General features: G+C 35.4%; 1 protein-coding gene across 1 annotated transcript; it reads right to left on the reverse strand.

Annotated features, from left to right (window-relative positions):
* Nucleotides 1-588: 588 nt before the first annotated feature.
* LOC101213925 (starch synthase 3, chloroplastic/amyloplastic) lies at nt 589-11,462 on the reverse strand. The gene is made up of 17 exons (XM_004145063.3): nt 11,307-11,462; nt 10,938-11,207; nt 10,545-10,617; nt 9,165-10,451; nt 8,167-8,381; nt 7,007-7,277; nt 6,657-6,832; nt 5,533-5,640; nt 5,039-5,148; nt 4,435-4,540; nt 3,746-3,916; nt 3,133-3,261; nt 2,519-2,701; nt 2,203-2,334; nt 2,020-2,131; nt 1,329-1,452; nt 589-1,031 (listed from the first exon to the last, which is right to left on the reverse strand). The coding sequence occupies exons 2-17, from the start codon at nt 11,067-11,069 to the stop codon at nt 902-904; spliced, it is 3,459 nt and encodes a 1,152-aa protein (XP_004145111.1). The 5' UTR covers nt 11,070-11,207; nt 11,307-11,462; the 3' UTR covers nt 589-901.
* Nucleotides 11,463-11,753: the final 291 nt, after the last annotated feature.

Here is an 11,753-nt window from a genome sequence, read left to right on the forward strand (position 1 = left end):
TTTGTTTGTTATCTCTCTAAAAGAAAATAGTTTCTTAGAATTTGTTGCCATTTGTGAAATTGAGTGTATAGATAATGAATGTATAAACAAAAACAAAAATTGTTTTCAAAGAAACAAACATAAAATTTTTAAAATAAGTTATCTTAAGGATTTTGTAGACATTTACAAATAGTCGGTGTGTATAAAGATCAAAGCGGGCTGATTTAAGAGCTAATGATATAATTAACTATTTGTTATCATAACCCAAAAAAGAAATAACCTCACATCATATTTTAGATAATCTTAACGCACCAAATCCCACTTCCCTAATTACTTTTTTTTCCCCAAAATCTTCTGAACTATTCTTGTCTTTGAGGATAAAGAGCATTAAATGGGGGCCTAGATATCAAAATCAATTGCTATCTTCCAAAAAGTTTTTGTTTATGACAGTTGACAACCCCACAGTCAGTATTAAAACTATCATTTCCACTACCATCTACCACCTGAATGGCTGTCCTAGAAGAAGCAACTTCAACCATCAAAATTATAATAATAATAACAATAACAATAACAATAATAATTCCTCTAAAAGATAATGAGCGATTTCAGTGGTGAAGAACTGACTATGCTTAAGCCACTTAAAATCTTATTATCAGATTCCATTTTTTGGGACATCGTAACATATTTCTGCTAAATAAAATGATAATGCTGCATTTATTTCTAAGTTGAAATATGTTCTCAATGTACAGAAAGATGGATATTTGGCCTAATAGAGGGCAGTCACTAGGTGTAGAAGGAGATCTTTTCAATAAGAGAAATGAAAAGCAAAAATTATAACTAAACCTGTACAGTGCCCTTGAGTCGTTTCTTGGCAAACTGTTGATCCTTCGCTCCCTTATCTGATGATTGTTCATCTCGTTCTTCATTTTCGTGCTGCGTGATAAAGTTCCAAGTAGTCAAGAGCTGGTCGATTCCAAGACCAGTCTTGCTCCATAACTTTCTTGCACAATGAATGAAACCAACTTCGATCGTTGTACCATGCAGAAATTGCTCTGAAATGAAAACAAAATTTCTTGAAGGGAAATTGTTGTAACATGTATACAATCGCGGAATTGGTAGGAACTTGATGGTGAAAAATACCAACTCTCAACCTTAAATCCCAAGTTCGTCTAAACAGATAAACAAACGAAAGAAAGTGTATCGTAATAAATAATCAGCAAGTAAAGTAGTAACCTTTGTCACTTTCCCTGGGAAAACTAGGATAAACGTATGAAGAAAATTTATGAAAGGCAGAAACTTTTGATGATGAAGAAAAGAAAACCCACTCATCAGATGGCTTGTTTACTGACCTATTAAGAGCATAGTCAACACCAGATGGATCTGCTCCTTCAAAACTGAATCCATTTGGTTCAAGGCCTGCTGCTTGTGCTCTTTCTTTATCATGATCCACGTCAAACACAGTGTCATAAAGTCCTACAAATAAATGTAAACAGAGACTTCAGCGTGTAATTAGTTCTGGATTGTTGAAATGAAAAATGGCTACTTATTATCCTTAAATTTCATAATCATAACGGTCTACAGTTTCATCTTTTAGATTCTTTATGACATGTTACATCCAAAATAATTAATTGATGTATTTTAAATTTAGCACTGTCCCTAGATTTACATACCAATTCCTTCCACAGGCATTTTATTTCAACTATGTTCGTACTTTATTAGAAAGAAATAGAAATTTTGATTATAAACTACATATATACATATATGTATACAGGTCCACCGCAACCCAAGGCCCAAACTCCGAAACATCAAGAGTTCTCCATATTAAGATCACCTAAACATTTGAACACCGGCCTCTAGGCAGGTGTTACACAGATACCACGGGCATAGCCACCCCATGAGATCATATTAACTTATTATTATGCATGGTCTGTACATTATTGCAAAGTTACTTCAACTATTAGTCGAAGTAATTCTATGCAAGTAATAGATAGATGAAAAGGGAATATGTCACTCTTTATGAGGAAAGAGTATTGCCCAAACCTCCAGTTTTTCGGACAACGGGTATTGAACCATATCTCATTGCAGTGAGCTGAGTTAGACCACATGGCTCAAAAATTGAAGGGACAAGTATCAGATCTCCACCAGCATAAATCTGCAATTATTGAATAGCTGGGTTAATAACAAATCAGAAGAAGTATTGAATTAAGTTCTGCATAAACATACCAAGTGCGAAAGAGGCTCGTCATAAGTCAAACAAAGACGAGCACGATCTGGAAAAGATGAATGCAACTCATTTGCCAAATTCACAAAATCATTTTGAATGCGTGGATCAGGAGCCGAACCAAGCAACACGACCTGTCATAGCACATCTTATTAGTGACAACATCTAGGAGCTAATTCTCACTACATTTCTTAGTGAACAGGCTTAATACTGGAATAAAACTCAAACATTAGCTGTGAAACTAAAAAGTAATCATGATATCACTTCAAGAAGAAAAAAAGAAAGAATAAAACAAGGAAGCATCATGGGAAGATAAACCTGTCCACCCCGATCTAGAGTTCGCCAGATAGCATGCTTGATGAGATGGATTCCCTTTTGATGAGTTAACCGAGTGATAATTCCTACTAACGGAAGATCAGACCTACTTAAGCCAAGTCTCTGTTGTAATGCTTCCTTGGCAGCTCTTTTTCCCTCAACAACATTCTCTGAAGTGTATGATACCTGGATAACATATAAATAGATATCAAATAAACTTCATTAGTAATAAAGTATCAAAGAAAAATACAGAAATTCAGGTTCACAGTAGTTCAAAACTCAAAAACCATTATCCCAAATTTTTCTCAAATTTTTCATCAAGAAAAACTTTAAGAAAAAAATAAGATGTAAACATATAAACTTCTTTCAATGGATAAAAGGTGAAGATATATCTATATAACAGATTCTTGGGAGCAAGTTCTCAACAAATTTTTTTATTAAAAAAAATGGTTCTGTAGAGAGGCCACACTTCGTTATTGCATTTCTGCACTTGTATAAATCTAATTTACGTAAAATTTGATTAGTTGCATTAACTTTATAACTATTAATGAGAAAACCTTCCAAAAAAAGTTGCAACAGGAGAAAAGGGAGTGACGAAGAGACCTTTACAGACTTACAGGAATAAACTTATCATTATATGGGTCCCATATGTCAGGGTCAATTCCATTCACAATGCCATGAAACTTGTGAAGATGGGGAGCAATGACAGGATTTCCCGAGACCTCCTTTGAGTATTTAGGAGATACCTACATGACAAAGAAGATTTGAATGATAAACTGCAAATCGATCAGAGATAAGGCCACATATCAAATGACCGCAACTTGGGGTTTCTATCTCACATTCTTTTATTAACAATCCCATCCATAAAGTATAGATGATGTAGATATTATTTTATATTAGTTCAAAGTATCAAAAATATTGTTAGCATCTAGATTGACTGATAGCCAATCAAGAAACGTTTGCCTCTTGGCTGCAGACATGATTAAGAAATTTCCAAATTTATCAAACTCTTAAGGTAAGAAATAGAGATATTAAAGCAGGAGAAAATACTTTGGAAGATATCATGTGTGCATAACAACTAAATTTTAAAATATCAGAGAAGAAAGTATTCTACATTAAAAGGATTGATGGGCCAACATACCAAATCAGAATCAGAAAGTAACCAATACCCAGAATTAATGCATCTAAAATCATGCATCGTAAAGCTTTTAATAATATTAAATTACTAACGGTTGTAGCTTTGTCTGAGTACAGCATTGCTCTCCCAATAAGCGGCGCTCCAAATTCTAAATTGTGAATGGTGAAAACAACCCGTGCTTTAGAAAGGCCATAGTGCATGTATTGTTCCTTGAATAACCAAGAAACGGGTGCACTAGACCAATCATGGCAATGAATAATATCCTGCCGAAGACAAAACATACTTAAGTAACCACTTGTTGTCATGATACACATGTACTTCCATGTATAGAGAAAAGCATAATAATCATCTAAGATCAATTGATTGTCCCAGCAGTCTCTTATAAGGTTCTTTTTTCATACAGAAGAAAAAGTTTCTTATTCAGCCTACCTTCTTCATACAAACATAAAATAACATATAATGGTATATCATATCAGCAAAGGAATCACGCTAAAATTGCCGGATTTAAGGAAAAAAAACATATTACAAATTGATTAATTCGATTTCAATATGAAGAAGTTTAGTAAAAGTAAACTACAATTATCCCCCACTTTGAAATAAATAGAAAGTACTCCCGCCAAGACATCTACTTCTAAATGTGTAAATACGCTTTTAAACATTCAGACAAATATTTGTTATCAACGTCTTGTTTTTTTATCTATTCTCATTTATACATTACGGGTTAGAGAACCTTATATGATAAGACCACTACAAATTAGTAGTTAGTTAAGAGAGTACTTACAGGATGAAAGCCTCCTTGGAGTAAGAATTCAAGAGCAGCATGACAAAAGAAACCAAACCTCTCTCCATCATTTGCACAACCATATATACATCCTGTCCAAAAAAATCTAAGAAGTGGATATAAACATATTAGATATTTCTTTGAAGTGATTCTGTAAAGATGAAGCTCAAGTGCAAGCATAAGGGTGCTAACAGAGAAACAGATACTTTGAAATGATACATTTTCATAGTCCAAAAGCAAGTAGAAGGCTTTTGTTAGGACAAAAATCAAAGGAAATGAGAGAGAAATAGAGTGGGAGTGGAGTGCAATAAGTAACTTGGGGTTTAAGGGTGTCATCAGAATATTGTTCCAAGGAATTACTACTGAGGCACAATACTACAGGAGTTACATACGTGCCTATCAATCAATGTTTCAGACAAGATAAGAAATAAGAATCAATATATAGAAAGGGAAAAAAGGACTAGTCTCAAGTGGGATTATTAGATATCCTCTTCTCTAGCAATCAAAAGCTAAGGCAGAAATGAAATCCAATAATATAACCTATTCTTGATAACAATATGACATGAAAATTGACATATCTAAAAAACATGGTCATAATATTTACCCGTTTTGAGGCTCCAAAAAGTAAACAGAGAGCCCTTCCACTTTGCCGAACCAGACTTTTATTTCTGTTCCTCCCCAGAAATAATTTTGTCGATGGTGAAAATTTTCCACCTACATCACAAGTTTTTCCGGTCTGTCAATGTGTTCAAAATACTGAGAATGAGTAAAACAAGAAAGCTCTTGCGAGAGATCAATTGTGAAAAGGTACAGAAATGTTTCAAGATATTCAAGCATTCCTATTTCTTAGTGTTCACCTTTTGAAGCCTTGGAGGCCCTGAGGATATGGTGAAAAGGAAGAACTATAAAAATGTTTAGGCAAAAACTTGATCAATCTGGCACTGGCACCGTCATGCAATACATCCTTAACTATTCTAAGAAAACATCTTACGCTGAAATCATTCCAATGAAACAAGCAGGTTGCACATATTTAAAGGTTCTTATCAACTGAGTGTTCTTAGCACATAAAAATTTGAGAAAATGAAAAATAAATCTTACATTGGTTAGGTTCAGACAGTCATATTTAGGTAAAACAATGTCCACGTTATGATTCAAATCTTGAATGGCACGGGATAAACTAGTCACAACATCACCAAGACCTCCAACCTGGATAGCATAATAAATAAAAGAAATACAAATGTATGAGTACTCTTATCTCGCAATATCTAGATTATCAAAATTAGGAAATCATATTTATCTCAAAAATATCCCACGATTGGATGCTGCTATTTTTGTCTCCATTTCTCCATTTCCATGAAGTGCAGTTAATTTAAGGTTCTAGTGGATGCAAATTACTAAAAAGTTATCAAGTTATTTAGTGTTACGTTTAGGTTTAGATGTAGGCCTAAAGCCCAACAATTTAGGGTGTTAGTTTAGGGGTCCGTTTAGGGCTTGCTTGCCCAAATGATTTTCTTTCAATTGTTTATCTTTATTTTCCTATTCCTAGTTAAGGTTGGGTAGTTGAATGTCTATTTTAGCAAATAATACATTGCGGTTTTGAGATATGAGATTTTGATTGTTGAAAATTTATGCCTTGTACGTTTGGTTGCTAAGAGAGGTCCACCAATTTCTCAATTCATGTTACTTACAGTTGATTATCAAATTTGATGGTGTTAGTGTTTGCGTTGGAAGGTTTGTATAACCAAAAAATCGTCCTGGCCAATTTGAAAGTATTATCGTATCGTTTGGTATCAAGGCATCTTTGGTACCAGTACCACATTGCTCGATTGGATGTTTTAGGCTCTAGAGATTAACGGGTGAAGCTTCAATTTCCAAGGAGTTCCTTGTCAAAAGGCTAGTGAGAAAATAGTTCAACAAATACTCTTTCTGTCTTTCCTTCTTTTAAATTTTTTAAATTACTTTTCAGAATAGTATTGATAGAACCAACTGTTTATCAGTGCCTTACTAATAATTTATTATTTAATTGCAAAAGGTCCTACCTATTTAATTTTAGAGGAAAGAGAATACAATAAACAGTAATTATTGTTTAGGACATATTTTGGATTGGGATTCCCCATTGTCATGCTTAATCTCCATTGGTTGAGCTTTTAGAATTATATGCCTTTCATTTCAATAAAAAAATATATAATGAATGATGAATCAACTCGGAACCAAAAGTTTACCTTTGCAATGGGTGCCATTTCTACAGCTATATGCACAATGTGCAATGGTGGCTCCTTATTTATTCCACCCACCACAGGTATATGGTAATCCATACCATTTTTATTGTCAAATATCCCACCATCTTCCCTCTCAGAAAATACAAAATCCATCATATATGCGTCTAGTGGAACCTTAACTGCAGAAACAAATAATAACACTATCAAGCATCTCCTGAAGGACAAATAGAAAAAGGAGAAACAAGAAAATTTCCCGGCATCAAAATTGCACCAAAAAGGACCGGTTAGAAACATTAAGGAGAACACCATTAATCTAACCCAATGATTAAAAGGTGTTAAAAATGAAGTCTTACCAGTGGCTTTCACATGACTGCCACCATCTACAGGTAACATTTTTTGTGGTGGCAATGGACCCTTACGGTGGGACCAACGATTAAATGAACATCTGAACCATACTTCAGGTTTTCCATTAAGAGGTGTATTTGCAGGATTGTAAAAGACTGTCACTGCGCTTCCTGCTTGAACATCAACCGGATCAGTGAACACTATGTGCTTCTGTGACAACAAAAAGTTCTTCATGGTCCTTTCCTTTGTCTCAGATTTCATTCGAGCTGTTCTTTCAGCCTAGAACAAAGGGACACACAAATTAGTAGCTGCCAATGAAAGGGAGACATAAAAACTGGTTTTTCTTTCAGAAGAGAAACAATTTCAATGATGGATGATATAAAGAGAGGTAAAAGACACAAAATACCAAAAGGCGTCTTACAATGAAGCCTTCAAAAAGACTATTCTTTAAAAATTGTTTAAGTGCACTAATATAAAGCATGAAACAAAATTGTTCCCAAGGGGCAGCCTCGTTGGCAAGGGGCTCGAGTCTCTTGGTCAAACCGACTTAGAGGTCCCAAGTTCAACCCTTTGAGTGAGCTTAATACCAAAAACTCTTGATGTCTTCAAGTCCAACCCTTAGGGAGCAAATGCCCCAGGTAAAGGGGAGCTAAGCTCCAACTCCCAATTAAATAAAAATAAATAAAATAATAAAAGCATGAAATAAAGTCACTTCCAATAAACTATCAGAACTTGATGAAGGGGATCCCAACAAATCCTTCCATTCCACTCATATCAAAGATTCCAGAAGAAACCCTTGCTGATAGCAAGCCTCCACCACATTTGGTGTAATCAAAGAAGAAAGGGACGAAAAGAACAGATGGGAGAGTTAAGCGTTATGGCTAAACAAGAATATCCAAAGTACCTTTCAAGACAACCAATTAGAAGAAGCTACAGAATCACTAAATTAATAATATATATATATATATATATATAAATGGTCTTGAAAAACGCAAATATACAGCAATTTAGAATGCTTAATATTAACTACATTCAGTAGAGGTATTTGAAAGGTAGCCTAAATATTTCTGCACATTATGGTTTTCTCTAAAGATATTTGTGTTGAATTGTTAGTTTAAATCAAAAAGAAATTAAATATTGAGTGAACTGTAAATTTTTGGTGATTGACCTTGGCACGAATAGCCTCCTCTCTCAATCTCCTCTCTTCCTGAAGTTTCCTATAAGTCATGTGTTCTTCCTCAACCCAGTAAACCTCCTCAGAAATGGCTTTTGGAACAATGGCATGGAAATCAAGACGTTTGTTGTTATCATAAATATTGGCCTTTTTGGGCGGCCCATCAGCAAGAACCCAATCCAGAACAAGGGCACGGTCAGGTACAGTTACTGCAAAATGTATAGTTGTGACTTGTGTATGTCAGTACGTTTGATGAAACTCAATGCTAAATATAAAAATTAAATGTAACATCAGCCTATAAATAAAGGGATCAGAGTACTCAATTAACGTTTTCCCCTCTTAAACCAAGGGCGGCTATAAATTTACAGCCTTATTTGATCCCCCACATACATCTTTCTAGAGCCATTAGAGGTTGTGTTGATCTGAAAACCAAAAAGTGTAACATTCTTTCCCCCATTCAATAAGGATTAACAACCTGGACCACAAGCAGAAAATTCATTTGGCAGCTAAAGATCACATTATGTATAATGTGACAATATCTACCGTTAAAATCTTCAACAATATCTACTATGTAGGATCTTTGTTTTGTGGAGGGAGAGAACTTGTGAAATATTATGGTGATAATTGTCTGGTGCCACACTAAATACCTGATGTTTTCCTCTACATTTTTTCTTTAGGACAGGGTCTTTCTTATTCTTGAAAGATCGATCAAGTCAAACATAAATTATTTGTTGTAAAAAGGCCTTGCATGTAAAACAATCTAAACAACAAGATGGATGGTAATTAAAGTTCTACATTTTTCAGGCCTCGCATTTTTGCTTACTTATCAAAGCTATTGCCTCCAAATGGTTATTCAAGAGTTAAAGACCTCTAGGCTCTAAGTACATGTAGCATTTCTGGAAAATTTTCACTACTCTGTAAATACACCAGGGTAACTCAACATCGACATGCTACCACAATATAAAAGGAATACATGACACATTCACACGTACCATCAGCATACCACCAATCACATTTGTCCTTTGTCACAGCAAAGACAAGCATTTCAATAATGGATAACCCATCTTTCCAATTATTATGCCCACCATGAATCCAAATCTCTTCTGCCTGGGCAAGAGGACCAGAATTTTTATTGTAGTATAACCTGACTGAGTCTCCACCTTGAAACAGAGTAGGTTCAATATACCAAACATTATCAACAGACTTCACTGCCGTTTTTAAAAGATGTTTCAACACCTCTCTTCTCTTTTCAGTCTCCACCTTCGCCTGTGCTCTATCAGCTTCACTAGCAACCTTCTCAGCTTCTATTCGCTTCAGCTCTTCTTCTTGTCTTTCCCTTTCAGCCCTCTCTTTGGCAAGTCTTTCCAGTTCTTTACGTTTCTCCTCTAGTAAGAAATCTTCAAATGTAGAGGCGTCCATTCCGCCTTCCACATATATGCAGAAATCCTTTCCATCGTTATTTTCATAGACATCTTTCCCATTTAAAAACACAAAGTCTATCTTGTAAGCCTCTTTGGGAACATGAATCTGACACGACCACCAATCCCCATCTATATTTGCTTTGTTAAGCCTCGTAGTAAAAGATTTCCACTTCCAGTCATTGAACGCTCCCATGATCAAAACATCTTGCTCTCCATTCAGAATGGAAAGACTCCTATTAAAGAACAATTCTATATTTTGATCAGGTTTAACAACTGGCGGAAAAACAAACACTTGAATTCCTCCTAAGAAGTTTTCCTCAGCCAGTTTCTCAATTTCCTGTCTCTTTGCATTTGCTTCCATCTCCAACTTTAATTTTAAAGATTCTTCAGTTAACTTTTCTTCTGTCTTCAGGGGTTCATCTTCCTCAGAGTTATCTAGGACATCTGAAACTGTTTCATCTGGTTCATTCTCCTCTTCTTTCTCCTGTAGTCTTCTGCCTATCCCACTTAACCTACCTGCCATTCCATTATCTATTGCTGCATTATTTTCATCAACAGAAGTAGATTTACTTGTCAAAGAGCTTTTCCTTTCCGCATCATTCCCAATTTTTTTCTGTACATCTTCATCCTTTTGCGAAACTTTAGCTGCTAAATCCACCTTATCTCCTACCGTCAATTTAACTGCTGCCTGATTGGGCTTTGTGTGTGCACTAGATTTGAGCGTTGCAGACCCTTCTTCCTCTTCATCATCTCTTTCAGGGGTGCTTGCTCCTACAGGAACTTTAGGTTTGAATCCCTTTGCTGCAGAGCTTTCAAGTTTCGCAGTTGACAATTTCCTAGATCTCCTCCTCGAAGAATCTACAAGAATTCAATTTCAATTTAATCATAAAAAATAATGTATAGAAAATTAACCCATGAAGCATAAACGTGAAAGAAACCAACAGAACCAACCTGACTGACGGGCACTAGCAACAATTCTGAACGACCTCCCGGCCACAAGATGCCCTCTGAACGATAGGGGAGACTGAACCCGTAAAATTAAAGCAAGAAATGAAAGTTCAGGTACGTCAATCTCAACTCCAAATATCAAGATCATATAAACAGTAACACATTTCAGCCAGAAAAGTAGTGTAATGCTAACAAAAAAGCAAGTCACACAAAACTCTGCTCGTATGGCATTGAAATTCATCGATTCCAAAATCAACAAACCAACGAAAAACAGAAACTTCAATGAATATCATTTGAATCAAGCACCATTACAACTAAAGAAAAGAAAAAAAAGAAGAAATCAAGACACGTAAGCAGAACAACGGTGGAATGGAAACAACGAAAAATCCAAAATACCAGTGTAGTAGAAGTGGTAGACGACGCTCTATTCCCATGAAATAGTCTGGACCTCAAACTCCCACCTTGTGCTTCACTCAAATTCGTCGTCCTCCAACACCGCGACACATGTGCTTGAAGCGCCACCTCCATTAGAAACAAAACAACGAGCGTATGAAAACTTCTTCTTCTTCTTCTTCTTCTTCTTCTACGTTGAACTCAAACACAGAAATGATTCATCGAAACAAGCTTTCAGATCGCAATCCCAATGAATCTCCGTCTAGAATTGCGCTATTGAACAATAATTAAAGAAAGGAATAAATAAATAAAATATATAAGAAACCGAAACCCAATACGTAGAAAAGGACGAAAACATCAATAAGAACACACCATGCAAGGCTCGGGCGATAAAGAGGAAAAAGAAGAAGTGGGTATGGGTAGGCTCACAGCCATTGGAAGCAGCTATCAAAGCACGAGATTATGGTCAGTAAAAAAGGTCTTGTGATTTTTGGTTGGAAGAAGTCGTAAATTAATCAACGGTGCTAAATGGTTCGTTAGCTCATTTGGTTATGTGATCGGTGGCCAATGGAAAGGCGCAATCTCAGATTGCCACATCAAATCACACCTTGCCACGTCAATCCACCCCAAGACTATACTTAACATCACTCGCTCATTACTTAATTAATTAATTAATTACTAATGTGGATTGTCCGCCGTTAGATTTACTATATTATCTACGGCTTGATTATTTAACTATTTTATTTCTATCACATCACAAATATAAAAAGAAACAAAAGAATAATTTGGATTTTGCCCCAAAACATTATTTATTTATTT

The sequence above is a fragment of the Cucumis sativus genome, chromosome 1 (genome assembly GCF_000004075.3).
Source record: "Cucumis sativus cultivar 9930 chromosome 1, Cucumber_9930_V3, whole genome shotgun sequence".
Classification (NCBI taxonomy): Eukaryota; Viridiplantae; Streptophyta; class Magnoliopsida; order Cucurbitales; family Cucurbitaceae; genus Cucumis; species Cucumis sativus.

Excerpts from the sequence above, each read along its gene's own strand:
- LOC101213925 (XM_004145063.3), bottom strand. The coding sequence starts at position 11,069 with ATGGAGGTGGCGCTTCAAGCACATGTGTCGCGGTGTTGGAGGACGACG. Across the intron at positions 10,452-10,544 it reads TGCTAGTGCCCGTCAGTCAG|ATTCTTCGAGGAGGAGATCT; the intron begins GTTGGTTCTGTT and ends GAATTCTTGTAG. Across the intron at positions 7,278-8,166 it reads AGGAGGCTATTCGTGCCAAG|GCTGAAAGAACAGCTCGAAT; the intron begins GTCAATCACCAA and ends CCTTTGTTCTAG.